Genomic DNA, 18,908 nt, shown 5'->3' on the forward strand with positions numbered 1-18,908 from the left:
TATAAGAACATAATTAATAATCTTGTATTTTATGTTTCTATTATTAAGATATTCTATTTTGCTAAGTTGTCTTTTTTAAAGCTGCATAATATTCCACTGGGTGTGCTGTTATTGATCTAAATATTTTCTATTGTCGGAAGAATAGGATTTCCCCCCTACTAAATATTATAATAATGTTATATTCACAGCTTTATGCACATAGAATTCTTTATATTTTAAATTGTTTTCTTAAAGTAAATTACCACATTTTATTGCTCTTGCTACATATTATTAATGTTTTTCCAGAAGGTAGTGCTAGATTGACAAGATCACTAACAACATGTGAAGGACCGGTTTTGCCATATTCTCAAATATTATGTTTACAATACTTTAACTAGTTTAATTTAAATAGCCTCATTGTTTATTTCTTTAATTGGCACCGAAGGTTGGATTTTTCTTCAAGTGTAGGCGTCATTCTTTCATGAATTGTTTGTCCTTTACATACTGACATCTTTACTGTTAAAGTCTTGCGAAATTAACTTTTAAACACTTTTATACAGGTATTTTATATTGAAAAATTGAAATCATATATATACAAACAAGGAGAAAATAAAATTGCTCATATTGCTATCACATAAGAAGTATCCACTTTTGGTATTTTAAGTATATCCTTATTTCTTATATGTGCAGTGAGTTTTTTTTTTTTTTTAAATAATCCAATATATCATTTCACTTTTAACCTACCTTTTCTCATTCAATATTCTAATACCTTTATGTGAAAATTTTAATATTTTTTTTCTTGGTAATCCATGCCCTTTCCTGAAAATTTGAAAAGTGTGGAAAACTATAAAGAAGAAAATTCACCCATCATTCTACCACGCAGAGATAATGGCTATCAGTTTATTGTTGTTTCTTTCCATTTTTAATCAATCTATATTTTTCCTCAAAATTGCTATTATGGTGTATATATTTATGATGTTTACTGAATATTCATATTATTTTACATACAAATCGTTCTTTTTATCATTGTCCCATGGTTTCATAATTTATTTTTAAATTGTCATGGTTTTAGATGTTAGTTTCCAATATTCAATAGATATCTTTCAATAAACATCTTTTCAATAAACATCTTTTTTCCAAAATTTTTATTCTTGTTGCTGATTGTTTTTTTAATAGTCTTTTGTAAGTGTTAAATATTTGAAGGCTCTCAATAGCATTTGTAAAATTGCTTTTTAGAAAGGTAATATTCACAGTTGTTACTTTCACCAGTTTTGTGCACACATCATCACTCCTCACCAGCCTTGACTATTATCTTAGTATTTGCTGATTTGGTAGTTGAAAAATAGCATCTCATTGTTTTGATACATGCTTAAATGTAAATTAATTAATACAAATATTAAGATCCCACAAGAATATATTTTAACAAAAGAAAGTAGGTTTTTTGTAATGGTGTGTGTGTGTACACACATGCTGGAGTCCTGTGCCTAAAACAGAACTATTTTTTTTTCTAATAGGTCTTGGTATCTTGATGGACAAACACTACTAATAATCATTTGTGTTGTCGTTGTGTTCCCTCTTGCACTTCTTCCTAAAATAGGTAAGTCTTTACAGAAGAGGACATTATTAGTTTAACAGAAAGAAAAAAGAAAGAAGGAAAATAATCTTAAGGGGCTTTGAAAGTTCACAGTACCACATTTTTAGCAGAAGGACGGTGGTTATGCGTAATTTTGAACTTGGACTTATTTTAGGTTGTTCAGCCTTCAGCCCTGTCTAGTTAACCTATTACTTGGTTCGCAGTAGTATTTTGTCTGCCCCACTAAAATAAAATCTTTACAGCGGAACATTAAAGAGCAGCCTTTCCTTACAGTATACCATTAGTGGTAAGCCAGTTCCAATTCTGCTGTACAGAGCTACATAAATGATCTGTGACAGATAGTTGGAATGTTGTTATTCTCAGCCCTAAGCCCCAGATACCAAGCACTGTAATAGAAAACATGCCCAAGATGTATAGCTTTAGCTGTACGTTAGGATCATTTTCCTTATAAATTGCTCTTTATTTTACTGTTATTTTACAGGCTTTCTTGGCTACACAAGTAGTTTATCATTTTTCTTTATGGTGTTCTTTGCTCTTGTGGTAAGTTTAAAATATAGTGTGTTGCTTATCTACTCACTAAAATTGAACTCATTGTGTTAATGTCTTTTTTCTTTCAACTCTTGTTTTGTTTCGGGGAGGTATCCCATTTTATTTCAGTGTGTTATTAAAAGCGCTTTTGTTCCACAAAGTTATTTCCTTCATTTTAACTGTTTTGAAGAGGCTTAGCTAGAGCAGCATTTAAATTGGGTATCTCTTGTGGTTAACTAGAGAGAAGAGCACACCAATTTCTATTAAAACCTTAGATGGAGTATAATTTTTTTATATAGGTAGTATACCACATTATTTCTGTGCAGTACTAGTACTGTGTGTGTATACGTGTGCATATGTGTGTATATGTGTACTCAAGCATGAAAATCAGGCTGGTTCTATTCTTTAAAATTGGTTTAATACTAGTCATCTTAATTTTGAAACTTTGTTCCATTAATGAAAGCAGAGCTTTTGTAAGGGTTTAACTGTTGAGAACTAGTAGGAATTGGAGTATTTGAATTCTCTCTGGTCTGCTTTATTCAGTATAGATAAGTGCTTATAAAAAGACTATTGCAAAGAAATATTTTTCTTTACATGTGGAATGTTTTTTCTTATTTTTTAAAAATTAGCTTATTTTTATTATAACAGGAAAATATCAGATGGTAAATTTAATTTATTTGAATTTATTTCCTTTTAATTTTCCAAAACCAGATTTTAACACTGCAGATAGTATCTTAGTGTGAAAATTTGCAAAAAATCATTTTCCTCTTTGTATAGCAGTTTATTCCATAGTGTCTGTCATACCTTATGTAGGACTGAATATTTTAAATTTGCCAAAAGGATACATATCTAAATGGCTTGATTAAACTCTTAAAATTATAAACTTGATTAAACTTTGTTTATAAGAAATAAATAAAAGAAAAATGCCACCCAGAAGAGCAAGGTAATACATCAGTAGTTAAACCATATTATAGAGCCAGATTTCCGTGTTATCAAAACAATCTAGGATATATTTAACTTAGGCTAAACTCTCTTCTGGGATAAAAGGATAAAACGACATTAGATTATTTAAATGAAGTGGAAGTGACACTGATTACAATGTACAGAAATAGTATAATGAGTGTTCTTAAAACTAAAAATACTTAACTGTTTACATTTAATCATTTGTTGAGTTTATCAACATTAAAATCATTGCCTCTCCCTCAAATTGTCTGACTTGTCTCTTACCAATAAGTGAATTGAACATATACTTTCCTTTGGATTTTTTTCTTTCAATTTTATTGGGATGTAATTGACATACAACACTGTGTAAATTTAAGGTGTATAGCGTAATGACTTGACATATATATTATGAAATGATTACCACAATAAGTTTACTTGACATCGATGAATATATATGTTTTAGCCCCCACAATGAAGAGGGGAGCAACAAATATTTTCATCATAATTTGATTGTTATGATGCATTGACATGTTAGAGTGGCCTGTGTATGCAAATGAACATATGGATGTTAAAGAGAATCAGTATAGATAACAGTGAATTTTTTCTTCACAGATAATTGGCAATCCAAGCATTGCATAAGTAGAAATTTGGTTTTTATAGCTAATAGTTTGAAGCAGGTGAAATGTATATACAATATGTCTATTGTATATAGTTTTCACAGTATTCATTTCTGTCATTGCAGATACTCTTTAATTCGATGCAGGTTTCTGCTATAGCAGTCATATGGAAGTAATACCCTTATTCTGCATTTACTGTAATGCTTTACAAACCATCTGCTCAGATTTTTACCTGTGAGCACAATTTAACTTTGGACTACCATGGGACAATGAAGAAACACTGTATACTTTTTTTTTAATGCTCTTTTTAATTGACATATTTATTTTAGAGTTTCCAAGTATTAGGTTTTGAAATAAATAGTGACTGGGGAAGGATGCATGTCTATATTAACCCAGATTTTTTTGACAGATGCCAATTTTTTCATTGATTATTTTTGTCAGTGTTTGTTTGTAAATCTGTATAACATTTGTATTACATTAAAAAAAATTCAGAAAACTATTGTTTTTTAAAATTACACTCTACAAATAATGCAAATCAAAACCTATACTCTTATCTGTTGTCTCAGATACTTACTTTGCATAAAAATTTTTAACATAATTTTTGCCTCCTCTGAAATATCTAAAATTAAAAAAAATAAATTTTATTTTAGCAGTGGCTCAGAATGATGGTAACCAGATGGACTTACCTTTTCTGGTCCATTTTAGAACACAAATGTATTTCCTTTCCTTCCAAAAGTTCTGTCTTGAGTACAGATTAGTATTCTAAGTAATATTTTAATGAGTCAGTAATCAGAATAGAGAACTATTTGAATGGATTTTAGTCAGAAGCTTTCCTTCTACTGAGCACTATCCTAGGCATCATGGAGTTGTGGGAGTTTAACCTGGACATAACTCTTAAGGATCTGTCAATTTAGTATGCGAGATAAGGTGAATTTATTAGGAAAAATTAGAGAACAATATAGGCAATACATAATTAAGTATTGATTACATACATGATTAAGAATTATAAGAGTTGAGAGAAGGATCACAGAGCCAAGTAAACGAAGACTGTGGAAGGAAATAAAACTTGAGCTGAACATTAAAAGTTGGGAAAGACTAGGTGCAGAGAGAATAGAGGGCCTTTGTGCAAATGCACAGTATTTTTAATACTTATTCATCTTTTCCCTTTGTCTTTCTAACCCCTGGAGTTATCTTCTTACCATTCTGTCTTCGCCCTGAGCAAGGACTCCCTGTTACTATTTGTTGTTGGGTATCTTTCCATTCCTGTTCTGTACTTCTGCTTTATAGGACATCATTTCTCTCCACCCCAATCCACCATGTAGGCTTGGGGTCAGAATGTATCTCTGCAGAGAAATTTTAGCTGCAGTAACTGAATTTTATGTTAATATAAAATCAGCTTGCTAATGATATTTTTTAATTAATGAAAAAATGATTTATTGCATTTTGGAGCATTGTTTTAAAATATTTTGAATTGCAAGCCTAGTAATCACAGCTGATAAAATAAATGAGGTAGCTCACATAGCAGCATTATCACAGTACCTGGTACACAAGTGCTCAATAAATGGTTGTTGCTGCCACCACCACTGTTAGGGGAAATGTGAGACACCAAACTTGGAGCAGGGCTGAAGAGAGAGACCAGTAACAGCTTTGCTTCTCCAGCTTCTACCCTACCCCATCCTCATCCTTCTTTTTTTCATTGAAAACAAATTAGAAAATGAAAAAGATGGTGGGATTATTACCGTTTATTTTTTTTGCTTCCTCTCGGTAAGTTGACCATTTGGTTTTATTACATATTGAACGCTTATCTAGAAATGTCAAAGCAGTTTGCCTAGTTTATCCTTATAATTTCCTTTTTCCCCCCTAGATGAGGGTTTTAATTAAGAGTCATTCTTTAGTTCACACATTAACTTAATCCTAAAAGTATATGTTTTCCTTAGATTTGTTTTACCACTATATAAAAATCTTGGTGAATTAGTCTAAATCCCAAACTAGATAAATACCAAATAGGGATAGGAATAGGAACAGTACTTACTTATCGGTCTCCTGCAGAGTACAAATGCTTCCTTTATTCTCCCCTGCCCGTCTTTACCCTGGGTTTCAGCCTGGAGCAAATATTTACAGAGTAATTATGTGCCCTGAAACAACCACAACAATGGCGATGTTGACACAACCACAACTGTAGGTCTAGGAACAAGATGGCCACAATTAAGAGTAAAATCCTGAAACATTTTCATTGATTGTTTCTGGGAAATAGCATCCCCCTGGATTTCTTTTAATTGTTTTTTTTTCTTATTTTATTTTTAACAGCTGGAGTTCCCTAGCTATGTGCCGTTATTCTTATTCACATTCACTGAAAGTAATAGAAGTCTAAAAGCAAGAGGGATAGTAGTTATACATCAGAAATCTGTGCTCACCCCTTGCATAAGGTCTCTATTTATTTCTGCCTGTGGCCATTTCCATTAATATTTCTCTATCTGCTACTGATGCCAGGTCCCCAAATAAGCATACTTTTGTACCATTGTCACTAAAGACATGATGTTTCTTTTTGAGTTGCACTTTTTTTTTAATGCCTTGATGCTATTGGAATTTTGAAAGTTGACATAAGAGTGCTCTCAGTCTTTAATGGGGGGAGATCACCTCTAAACGGATATTCGGTCCCACACTTCACCCTCGTCATAGGTGACCCCAATCTAACTGGGGAAAATCATCTGAGCAAAGAATCTTCTGTTGGCTAGTATTTTATTTGGCCTGGCATTAGATTAATTGAAATAATACTGACCTATTTGAAATCATTTTCTTGCCATGAATTTTATAAGAAATAATCTGAGTGCTGATTCTACTTATTTTTACAGATAATAATTAAAAAGTGGTCCATCCCTTGTCCTCTGACATTAAATTGTATAGAGCAAAACTTACAGGTAATAGTTTCTATTTTCCTTTCAGTTTCTTCCTTTTCATTTTAAGCTAAAAAGAAAAAAAATAAAATTAATAATGACTTTTCCCTTAATAAATGAAAAAGTAATGACTGTATTGCATTTTGGAACTTTGTTTTGAAATATTTTTATTTGAAAGCTCAGGAATAATAAATTCATCATGTTTGTTGATGTATTCTGACTTTTAATGATGGTTGGTTTCTCTTTTCCCCCTCAATCCTCTTAAACAGATTTCAAATGCTACAGATGATTGTAAACCAAAGCTCTTTCATTTCTCCAAAGAGGTGTGTAAGTTATTAACAGATACTTTTGGTTGATTTTTCACATTTCAAGTTTTAAGAGATTTGTGTAACAGGGTCTCTTAGGTCTTTGTACCTGTAACTAATTAATTTTCATGAAAGTGCTAAGTATAGGGTTGCCTACCAGAAGAATAATATTATTTAACACAGGGTGGCCCATTATGAAACAGCCACCTTTTTTTTTCCTTTTTTTTTTTGGCGTGCCTTTAAATGGAGCCTGTTTTAAATGGGCCACTGCCTAAAAGAACAGATTTACTAAATGTCTGGTCTGGCCAATAAGGTCCTCTGTGGATACAGACTTCCTGTTGCCCTCTGGACTTGTAAAGCTAAATAGCCAATTATGTCAAAAACTCCTCCCTTGTGAGTAGAACCTTGGTCTGTAGCTAAACAGCCTCATCATTGGACCAGCAATTGAGCACTGCCAGTATGTCTTCTGGCTGACATTCTAAAGTTGAAATTTATGATGCCTGCAGTGGAGACTGCATGACCAAGCCCTCTTGCCTTCTCTGAGAGCTCTAGGATACTGGAAATGCTTGCAAGGACCCCTGAGCATTCAGGTGATCTCTACTTTGCCATTCTAGAAGAGCTAGAAGTCTTCCCCGTTGCTGCAGGTTTCTTCATCTACAGTTTTTGATTTTACTGAAATGCAGGTTCCAGATACTAGAAGCCCCTCCACTCATGTCCAACTCTATTATTGTAGCATGTCAGTGTGGGAACTCCGTCATGCAGAATTTTCCTTTTTATTCCCAGTTTTTACATGAGAAATGCCTCTCTGGACCCACAAGGGAGGTTACACATCTTTTACATGGTAAAGGCCTCCATGCGTCTTAAAGATCTAGGTAGGGTAATTGACAAGCCAGGAAATTGAGCACTATATGAAAGAGAATTTGTGAATTAACTCTTATTCCCCTAATCCAACCTCAGGAAACACTATAGCTTTCCCTCCTCCCGGTTCCTTTCAGATATTTTAGGAGGTATTATATTCCAAGATAGGTGTTCAGTCATCTGGAACTTCTTTTGCCAAAGAGTCTAAAGTTAAAGGATATGTTTTTAGAGTAAAGAAAAGAAAGTAAATCACCACCATCCATTTTGTAAAGACAGTATTTTCATTTAGATGGTAACTTTTGTTTGCCTTGTAACTATCCCTGGCTCTTAAGTATTCTAATTAAAAAGAAAAAAACAAGTTTGTGTATTCTAGTGGATCCCTAAGAATTTGTCAGTCTGAAATAAATCAGGTTCATTTTCATTGAAAGAGACCTTAGTCAAAGATGCTAAGATGTGATTAATACTTTCAGTATTCCTTAGATTAAATTGGTGATATTCCCTTGGATTGAGTTGATGAAAGAGGTTCAAAAGCATTAATGATTATTGCTGCCTAGGGTAATAAGTTATATTTAAGTTTCCTAATGCATAAAGAAAAATTGAGAATTACAATGCGATTTCTAAAATGTTATTATTTTGAATCTTACCTAAATATTATTTATCTCACTTAAGTTATTTTTATCATACTCAAATAATGTAGAAGCAGCCGTGATTATAGTGTAAGTAACGTGCTGTAGAAGCCAGACAAGAAATACCTAACTAGTACAGGCAATCCATCTATCAAGGAAAACGTTTGCTGGTGCCCATAATTGTGTCTATCCAAAAACAACAGCAACAACAACCACCTTATTTTATAGACATGATTTCTAAAAAAGGAAATAAATTCAACCAAATTGATTTTTTAATGAAAAACTGAGCTTATTCTCAAATGCAGTAGTGGTTTCAATAGAGTTACATTTAATAATTTTGTCTTTTAAAATTTTTTTCAGAGTGCTTATGCCGTACCAACCATGGCTTTTTCATTTCTCTGCCATACCTCAATATTGCCCGTATACTGTGAACTCCAGAGGTACTATAGAAACCTGGAATATTTTAAATGTATTAAGTATGTCTTTTTACTTCTAAGGCTTTGATATCGAATGACATTCTTCTTTATGAATCCTTCTCTCCCTCACTGGATTCTAAGTGTTAGTTTAAAACAAAACGAAACAGAGAGTGAGTTCTATCCAAGTTGAAAATGTTTCCTGGAAGCATAATCTTTGTGCAGTAATTTCAAATCAGGAATTCTAGTGTGTTATTAATGAAATAGATCTTGAATGATTAAGGAGTCCTCTTGACTATGTTGGTAGATATTTGCTTCTATAGATATAATTCATTTCACTGATTCTACTCTTGCCATTTTTTGTCTTTTAGTCCTTCAAAGAAAAGAATGCAGAATGTAACCAATACAGCAATTGCTTTAAGTTTCCTCATTTATTTTATATCTGCACTCTTTGGGTACCTCACTTTTTATGGTAAGTATATTATTTAATTATAGATGACAAAAGAAATTGTTCTATAGTTGATCTCACACTTGACTGTGGGCTTTGTTTCTGCCTTTCATTAGTAAGTTAATTTGCTCAGGCAGCCAGAATTAACTGCATTACCATGGTGGATCTACAGGCCTTAAAGAATTGATATGCTTTCTCTTATAAAGGTAGATCAAGTTCAAGATTAATAACTTTATATGAAAATCTTCTTGAACATCTGATTAAAATCTCAGGCTTAAGGACGTTGATATCTTTCTACAAGAAAAAAATGTGCAATACTGATTTTATTTTTAAAAATATTTTAGAATAAATTTTATTTTTGATACATTAGACTCTAGTTCAGCAGTTTGGGAAGTTGGGAGAATAAGTCATCTTCACTGCAAAAGAACAAGTTGAGAATGGAAAAGGTTTTATGCTGGACTATCGCAGTACATGTAGAAGACAGAGATCTCTGCCTTCAGCCTTAATCCACACAATCCATCGATGCGCATTATGTGACGCACTGTGACCTTTCTCCTTATGTTTTTTTAAAGGATTCTTTTAAATTTATAAAATACAAGTAAATTTTTTTTTACTTATTTTTGAAAAATTGTCTTCTTGATATGTTTTTTTTTCTCTTCTGATAAGAACCTCAAGAAAAAATAAAACCTAAAAAAGTCTAGAATAAGAAAAAACTGTAAGCTATGTTGTTTAGTTTGCAAACAAATACATTATAACAAATTATACTCAATTTGTCAAACTCTTGAATACACTTTTCAGTTTATGAATGCTTTTATAACAACTCCAAGTAAATGGCTGTTACTATTTTGGTGAGAGCTGTTCCAACTCTGATTTCACGGCCGATGCCTTGTTTTAGGTTTTAGACACCCATGGTGACTTATAATGGCACTTTGTTTATCTCTCAGAGTTTGTCCACATCTGGCTCCTTTTGGGACAAATTTACATGCACAGTTACCTTTCCTAAACCTGGTAGAAAGAGCATAGATTTTGAAATCCAACAAGTATGGTTTAAATAACTACTGTGCTCCAACCAGCTATGAGACCTTGAACAGGATACTTGCAGTGCCTTCATCTCCTAATCTGTAACACAGGAATAACTGCATAGAGTTGTATCAAGGAGGAAATCGATTATATGTAAAATGCCTATTATAGTATTTGTCACATCGCAGTCTTCCACAAAGAGCTACTGCTGATGGTATGTTACTATTATTATTATCATTATTATTATAATTATTTCATAATTACAGGTGCTCTATTTTTCAGCTCTGTACTTCTTACTATCTTTAATGAAATTTAATTTAAATATGGTAACTGTTCAGTATATGTGGTGAGTATTATCTTGGAGTTTTCAGTGTGTGAGAAAATTATAATTGCTCTGCATAGTCCTTTTCTTGCTATCTCTATATTATTTCAACCGTTATAAAGACCATGTATTAATCTAAATTTGCTATTGCACTTCTATACTGGTGTAGGATAGGAGTGGTAGCGCTCTGTGTACACTCTCAGGAAAAGCATTATTTCCAACATGAGCATGGTACCCTGCTGCATACATGACAAAGAAAGTTAAAACAGATTGTTAAACTTTTGATCATCTCTAATGAAACAAAATTCTTGAAATACAAAGCTCTATTTTTGGTTGTTGGGTTTGTTAGTTTTTGTACAAACTTGAGCTCAGTCAGACTTTTTTTTTATATCAATAAGATACTATGGTAGGGTCTCCATTGGGATTCAGCAAAAACAGTATAACAAGAAACCTCAGCTGGCCTATGGCTTTCCAGGATAGCTGAGAAATAGTTATATAAATTATCGTGAGCTGCTTAGGAGCTGTATTAAATTGTAAGACGGCTTAGATCGAAAGGGAGGTGGAGGAAGGATAGATACTAATACAGTTATTGAGCTAACATTTGTTATACAAGTGCCAGGTATTTATTTACAGTGCCTAGCTTAATCCTTACAACAACTCTGCAAGTCTAGGTTCATCTAAGTTGAGTAATTTGGCCAGATACCTGCAACTAATGAATAATAAGTTGGGATTTGAATCCAATTCTGACTCTCTCTGAAGTCAATGCCTTTATTACTGTGCTGCCTCCTCAGGAATTAATAGATTCCAGATTTCTGTCGTTCTAAGTTTTTGTGAGGTTTTGGAAAAACCTGGCTTGCTATAGCTCCATGCATATCCCTGTCTGTCTGTCTGTCTGTCTGTCTGTCTGTCTGTCTGTCTGTCTGTCTATCTGTCTATCTACCTACCTACCTAGGTAGATAGATAGATAAAGAAAGGAAAGAAATTTCTTCTCCAAAGACAGAAGATTGAGATAGTGATTTGCAATTCACACTGGCTTTTTTGGGGGGTGAGGGGTGAGGTGTTAATCATAACCATGGAAAATCTTTTATGGTATATTTCTTATATGAACAATAGTAGCTCTAATTCTATGGAAAGAAAAAAATTGCTAATTGAGTCTGAGACCTTAATCAAAAAGGCTTATTGCAAATTAACGCCTTCAACTGATTTTATAGATGAACAGCTACAGCCTAAAGAGGTGAAGTAACCTGTTACAATTGATGACAGGTCTCCTGTATTAATCCAGTGATCTTTCCACTGCTCTGTGGTAATCTTTATAAACTTCGTACCCAGTTTGATAATGGGTGTTAAACAGGACAGCCTCCTGACTACAATAGCAGATACAACTTGCAGAAATCGCCTCCAGGTCCTTACTGAGATTTGTAGAGATTTGTCTGAATCCAGAGAAGTGTATTGTACTCTATTCCTTACATATGTTAAGACTCAGCTAAGAACACAGAACTGACTGGTTTAGGAGGAAAGTTTTAATCCTGGGAGAATAGAAAGTAGACATGTAACATATTTTGAATATGTAATAAATCTAGTTCTTCAGGCTTCTCGAGCTGTTTGGGATCCTTTCATCCAGTGTTCTCAAAGCTTAGTTAATACTTAAATTTTATCAGATTAAAGGGACCTGTATGTACCTGGATTACTAATATTGGCTCTGATTACAGATGTTAAAGCATTATAAGGTGAGGAAAAAAAGGCATTCCTCTGGTGATCCAGGCCAGTTCCCAGATGTTGCATAATTACCAAACCATTTTAAAATCTATGAGGTTGTTATGTAATAAGTGTTAATAGCTCATTTTTCTAATTCAGAAAATGGAAATAAAATAGTTTACCATATTTCTCCTAAACTCACAAGTTTCTCACAGATTTGGGAATATAATCTAGCTTTAATCTCCTACTTAGTCTATAGTCCCACATTGTGTAAAGTATGTCTTTGATAATTTAGACCATTTCTCTCTCATTTCCATTATCTCTAGTCTAGTTCAGATTCTCATTACCTCTCACTAGGCTTCTAACTGTTTTTTCTGTTTTGAGTCTCTTTTTCTTCCAAACTGCCCTCTTGCTTAATTCAGATTATAATATTACCATTCTTCATAGGTCATTGCATCTCTGTGGCCTACCAGACTGAGTCCAAACCCTGCGAAGAGTTCCATTGCTGGGTCTTAAATGCCTTTCCAGCCTCATCACCCACTACTCTGTGCTACAGCATACTCTGTTTCAGCCACTGTAGTCTTGCCGGACTACTCATTTTCTCAGATGCATATTCTCTCTACTACTTCAGGGCATCTGCCTGTGCTGGTTCTTCTTAGAGAGAATCTCTTCGCCCACATCTTTCAGTCTCAGCACACATACCTTAACTCACTTAATGCTCTCAGTAACTCTGTAGGTCAATATATTATTGTTTCCATTTTACAGATGTAAGAACTGAGAGACTCAGAGAAGTTAAGTTGCTTTTAAGTAGTAAGGTTTGAACATTAGTCCAGAATTCAAGCCCCCTACCATCTTGCTGCCCACTGGGCTTCCTTCTTGCTTATCCCAAAGCCATAGTTGTCTTTTGCTGTTCAGAATCACCATAGCTCTTTATTTAGACCTCCTTCTGCCACTTAAGTGTATCTGTGTTTATATACTATTATATCAGTGTGTATTCACCTTATCTCCCCCTTTAAATTTTAAGATCCTTGAAAACAGAGCATTTCCTCCAAAGCATCTTTTTCCAAATGTATACTCCCAAATCCAAAAAGCACCATTCTTTTAAAAGTGTAAACTGATCTTTCTGTACAGGCAATGATAAGCAATGTTCTTGAATTCCCTCACTCTTATACCCCTCGTCGGCTTGGAGTATGGAAGACATTGTGAGAATGGAAGAGCACCTCAGAGCAAATCATGGTCAGCTCGTACAAACTGCCACTGACTATCACATTGGCTTGCTAAGTGAGCCATTGCCCTAAAACTGCGTTCTCTTTTATGAAAGGTGAATTTATAGATGAAATGTTGATGAAGAAGGTAACGTGTGTACAATTCTAGAAAACATGTGGTATTAAGGAAAAGGTATTAGCCTTGGCACCGGATAAATTTGGGTGTACAGCTCTGCCAGCTCTGCCCCTTTGTGTTGCGTGATCCTAGGCAAGTCCTTTAGTATTTTTTAGCCTGGCCACCTATCTTATAATACTGTTATCATATGGACCAAATTCAGTAGTACATGTGAAAACACTTTACATAATGAAATAAATGTTCAAAACCTTCATATTATGGTAAAATTCTATAGAGATTATTTTTATACATGTTTTATTGTTGTAATTTCAGAGGTTCTGCCTGTGCTGATTTCTAGTTTCATCAAAAGAAAAGACTGGCGGTTTCAGAAAGATATTTAACTAATGTCTCTGTGTTTCGTAAGATAGACAAAAGGCCAGAGATTGATTGGATATGGGGACCCAAAATCTGTTAAGATCCATTTATGCAAAGGAAAATAATTTTGCCATTATTGACATCTTAGGAGTTTATAATGTGATCTTATTGTTATTTTTTCAAATTTACAGATGAAGTGGCATCAGATATACTACAAGGTTACAGTAAATACTTGCCACATGATGTTGTTGTCATGACTGTGAAGTTATGCATACTATTTGCTGTGCTTTCGACAGTCCCTTTAATCCACTTCCCTGTAAGTACTCTTAAAGGTTTTGTTGCTTAGTGTAGCAGCTCCCTAATGTGGCAACACTAATTCTTTGCAGGCTAGAATGTTTGAATCACATTTAGTCTTGTGTATCTTATTCATTTGTCAAGTAATTGATCAAAGGCCTCATACTTGCATATGGTCCCATGAAAGCATAAAAATAACAGTGAACCACTAAGCTAATTTGTGCTTTTTGAGATTTAGTTTAGATTTATGCTTTCCCACAGCATTGTTTCCAATTTAGAGACTATAGTTCTTCTAAAGTTTTGGGATTCACCCCCCCGCCCCCCTCCCACCGCTTAAATCCGTATTCTGTTTTCAAAAGAATGTGCATGGGGAGGAAAAAGTAAAGTCAGCAAAAATATGTTCTTTCTGGTTTATTGTGAATTTATTTTTACATAGACATTATAGTTTAATCTTAGTCAAACTATTTTATTTGCTCTAGAATTATAATTTAAGGGGCAGAACAGATCTTCATTCTGCGTTTCATTGCCATATGTAAGAATCTTAAGAATTTCAGAGAGAATGGAAACAAAGGCTTTGGGTATAAATGCTTCTGCATGGATGTCTTGAAGTCCTAAACAGTGAGTTCCTTAAGAGCGGAGCCTTCAAGATTTTTTCTGCCTTCTCCCTGTGCAGACTGCGGTGCCAGGAGTGCAGCGGGGGCTGAGTAAACATTTGTGGGATGTGACCGCCTGCTGCCTGCCTTAGCAGTGGGAAGTGTCATGAACTAGTTTTCATATTTACATGCAGTAAATATGAAACAGATAATACAAAATAAAATAATAAATGGTGTTTGTTTCCCATGGCATGATTTCTTCTTCCTTTTTAAACCTTTTGTTGTTCTATCTATTGAATTTAATAAAAACAGTTCCCCGAGACTTCATCGCACAGTGTTATTGTTGTTAATTTTGAAAATTATACAACCTAAAGAAATTGCATGTGAAAAATTTGTGAAGAATTAAAGTAAAATAATTCTATGAAGCTCACACAGAAATATATATTTCTTAGTTTATGTTTAATAAACACTTTATGATAATAGTTTGTTATATTTTTGGAATTTAAATGGTTTAGGGTACAAAACTGTCATAGTTACTGTACTATACATGTGTTTCCCTAAGTGAGTATTTTGGCTTTGACACTTTCTCTCTGTTTTTCTTTATGTTGTACAGGCAAGAAAAGCTTTTATGATTATGTTTTTCTCCAATTTTTCATTCTCATGGATTCACCATTTTTTGGTCACTCTAGCATTCAATATTATCATTGTTTTACTTGCAATATATGTTCCTGACATTAGGAATGTATTTGGTGTAGTTGGTAAGTTTTCTATTTCAAAAAATCCACATACTAAAATGGATAAAATTGTCATCTAGCCTCACATCAGAATCTGGCAATCACCCTCTTTTTCTCCCACTTAAAGGTTCCAGTACATCAACGTGTTTGATTTTTGTATTCCCAGGACTGTTTTATCTTAAACTTAGCAGAGAGGATTTTCTCTCCTGGAAAAAGCTTGGGGTAGGTTGATTTTGTTTGTTTCTTTTAAGAATCCTACTTTCAGAATTAATTTGCATTTTATAATTATTTTATCTACATCAAGAAAGTTAATGTATTTTGAACTATGACATATAATTATTGGGAAGGGTGGAGGTTTGAAAAATATTCTAATTGTTTTTTATCTTTTTCTGTATTTTTACAGGCTTTCGTTTTGCTCATCTTTGGAATTTTGGTTGGGAATTTTAGTTTAGCACTCATCATTTTTAATTGGATTAATAAATGAAAGGTGTATTTTCCCACATCTTATGAAGAATAATTTACCTCCATATGCAAAAAGGAAAAATTCCGGAAGACACCTTGGAAGAATCCTCTTTATGCGGGTTAACATTTTGTAAATGTATTAACAGAAAAGTGGAACAAAATGGGAGTGGGTAGGGGAAAATGGGCTCACAGCAGTTTTAATCAAAATAAGAAACAAACTCAAAATGCCCTTAAATATATTAGGTCAACCTTTTGTTTGTTTATTTGTGGGTCTATTTGTTTTTAAATTAATGGACTCTATTTTTTAGGGTAGTTTTAATGTTTACAGAAATATTGAGCAGTAAGTACAGAGTTTCCATATAATTCTTTCACCCCTAACACAACCATAGTTTCACACATTATTAATTATTTTCCAGAATTAAAGCAAAATAATTTTATTAACACCTTGAATTAGTGTGGTACATTTGTTATACTTGTTGAGCCAATATTGATACATTATTATTAACGAAAGTCCATAATATACATTAGACTTCACTCTTAATGCAAGCTTTAGCAATCAACAATTGTTACTATCTTCATAAAAACTTTTCCAGAATGTCATATAGTTGGAATCATGTAGTATCTAACCTTTCAGACTGGCTTCTTTCATTTAGCAATATGCAGTTAAGTTTCCTCAATGTATTGTCATGGTTTGATAGCTCATTTTTTTTTATCACTGTATAATATTCCATTGTATGGATGTACCACAGTTTGTTTTTCCATTCATCTGTTGAAGGACCTCTTGGTTGCTTCTAAATTTTGGCAGTTTTGAATAAAACTGCTATAAACATTTGCGTGCAGGTTTTTACATGGACGTGTTTTCAGCCTCTTTGGGTTAATACCAAAGAGCACAACTGCTGCATCATGTGGTAAGAATAAGAATATGTTTAGTCTTATAAGAAACGCCAAACTGCTTACCAAAGTGGCCATAACATTTTGCATTCCCACCAGCAATGAATGAGAGTTCCTGTTCCACATCCTGATCAATGTTTGGTGTTGTCAATGTTTTGGATTTTTGCCATTCTCGTGGGTGTGTAGTTGTATTTCATTGTTGTATAAATTTATATTTCCTTGTGGCATATGATGTTGAGCACCTTTTCATATGCTTATTTGCCATCTGTATATATTCTTTTTTGGTGAAGTTCAGATCCTATGTCCATTTTTTAAATTGATATTTAATTATTATTCCATTTGATATTTGTTTTCTCATTATTGAGTTTTAAGCATTCTTCGTATATTTTAGATACCAGTTCTTTATAAGATAAGTGTCTTGCAAAGATTTTCTCCCAGTCAGTGGTTTGTCTTTTCATTCCCTTAACAGTGTCTTTCACAGAGCAGAAGTTTTTAATGTTATTAAATATATTGAGTCAATCTTTTGTTTGTTTTTTACGAAATCGGTTTGTTAAGCTTATATAAAAATTGAATCTCAGCTTGTGGGTTAATATTGTCAACATTAATTACTAATAACAAAACTGTGGGATTATTCCATTTGGTATTTTGCCCTGCCTCCAAATCTTATCTAAGAATCTTTTGTGATTTTTTTCTCTGTTGTTCATTATGAGAAAGAGCTGTGATGATTGGCTATGGATTTGTAAGTTCCCTGAGCTTTCTTTTTTTGTCACTAAAACATGTGACTTTCTACTTGGCAAACAGACAAATATTGATGATTTATGTCATTTTTTGTTTGGAGGTTATAAATTATTCCAGACTTCCCATTGATGTGGCTTCTGGTTGGAAACTAGAAGCTAAGTCTCCCCTCTCCGTGAATATTCTGTGTAAAGGTCACTGTTACCAGCCTACCAAAGCCAGAGTGTATCAGTAAAATGTAATCCCACCCCTGTGCACATGTAAAGTAGGGAATTGCATGCAAAGTTCCAATTTGCATGTATGGAAATGAACACTTTTGCAGGTGCCCGCTTGCTTCCACATAGGAAATGGGCTGAAAATTTGACAACTGAGCTTCTCTTTTGAGTTAAGATACTTATTTGGCAACTTGACGTTAGCGTAGTATAATGGAGAAAATCCCAGTTTGGGAGTTAGAAAGATTCAAATCTCAGTGAGTTTAGGCAAACTGCTTAAACTTTCTAAGCTTCCACTTTCACATAGGTATTAGATGGAGTTAATACCAATTTACAGGTTTGTGTTGAGAGGATTAAATGACCTTGTATAAATTAGGTACAGACCAAAACAGGCTTCCTTAATAGATTAGATATATATCCCCTTTCTCCCATCCCTCCTGGAACAGTAAAATGAATTTGCTTTCAATCCAGGGCATAGAATTTCTTCATCTTCCATCTTGCACAACTAATGTGTTTAGAATCTTTCTCCTGCTTTTACTCACAGGGGAACTGGTCCCCTGTGCACTCTTTTTAGTGCTTTCCCACAGTTCTACCCCAGCTGTACTCTCCTACTATTGTCTTCCTGAAACTGGGCTCTTAGCATGGCCCCAAGGGCAAAGCCAGGCATGGCCTCCCATGTGGCTTCACATCAGCCAGACCCATCAATCTGATAAACTCATTCTTGTACTCTCTTTTTATGAAATTATAGATCCAAATAGAAATAGGTGTTCAGCTGCTTAAATAAATCTAACTTCAGTAATACCAAAATAACCCTAAATCTGCAACAGATGCAACGATGCCCCTAGGGCAAATGTTAAGTGTGATGACAGCTGGGCATCAATTAATACATTTGTCACCTGCTCATAGGATAGGATCATGGGAAGTTTGGCAAAGGGACAAGTAGCCTATTGAATGCTATGTACAAAACTTAGTTACTATCAAGAGAAATCATTTGTGGAGGTGTTTATTTGTATTTTACTTTAATATTCCACCTTATCTGGTTGGCTGTTTA

General features: G+C 33.7%; 1 protein-coding gene across 4 annotated transcripts in view; it reads left to right on the plus strand.

Annotated features, from left to right (window-relative positions):
- SLC38A6 (solute carrier family 38 member 6) overlaps positions 1 to 17,716 on the plus strand; it is a 52,734-nt gene extending 35,018 nt beyond the window's left edge. For 2 of the 4 annotated variants that reach the window (XM_015591972.2, XM_015591973.2), the window contains exons 7-16: positions 1,494 to 1,576; positions 2,055 to 2,113; positions 6,513 to 6,578; positions 6,824 to 6,877; positions 8,704 to 8,819; positions 9,128 to 9,228; positions 14,128 to 14,252; positions 15,437 to 15,581; positions 15,685 to 15,779; positions 15,961 to 17,716. In XM_015591972.2, the coding sequence (XP_015447458.1) occupies positions 1,494 to 1,576; positions 2,055 to 2,113; positions 6,513 to 6,578; positions 6,824 to 6,877; positions 8,704 to 8,819; positions 9,128 to 9,228; positions 14,128 to 14,252; positions 15,437 to 15,581; positions 15,685 to 15,779; positions 15,961 to 16,041 (925 nt within the window). In that variant the 3' untranslated portion in view covers positions 16,042 to 17,716. Of the gene's footprint in view, positions 1 to 1,493; positions 1,577 to 2,054; positions 2,114 to 6,512; positions 6,579 to 6,823; positions 6,878 to 8,703; positions 8,820 to 9,127; positions 9,229 to 14,127; positions 14,253 to 14,709; positions 15,182 to 15,436; positions 15,582 to 15,684; positions 15,780 to 15,960 lie in introns of those variants that run through there. The other 2 variants (XM_006915100.3, XM_015591974.2) reach the window with 2 other exon arrangements.
- The last annotated feature ends 1,192 nt before the right edge of the window (positions 17,717 to 18,908 follow it).

This window comes from Pteropus alecto, unplaced genomic scaffold (assembly GCF_000325575.1).
Source record: "Pteropus alecto unplaced genomic scaffold, ASM32557v1 scaffold276, whole genome shotgun sequence".
Classification (NCBI taxonomy): domain Eukaryota; kingdom Metazoa; phylum Chordata; class Mammalia; order Chiroptera; family Pteropodidae; genus Pteropus; species Pteropus alecto.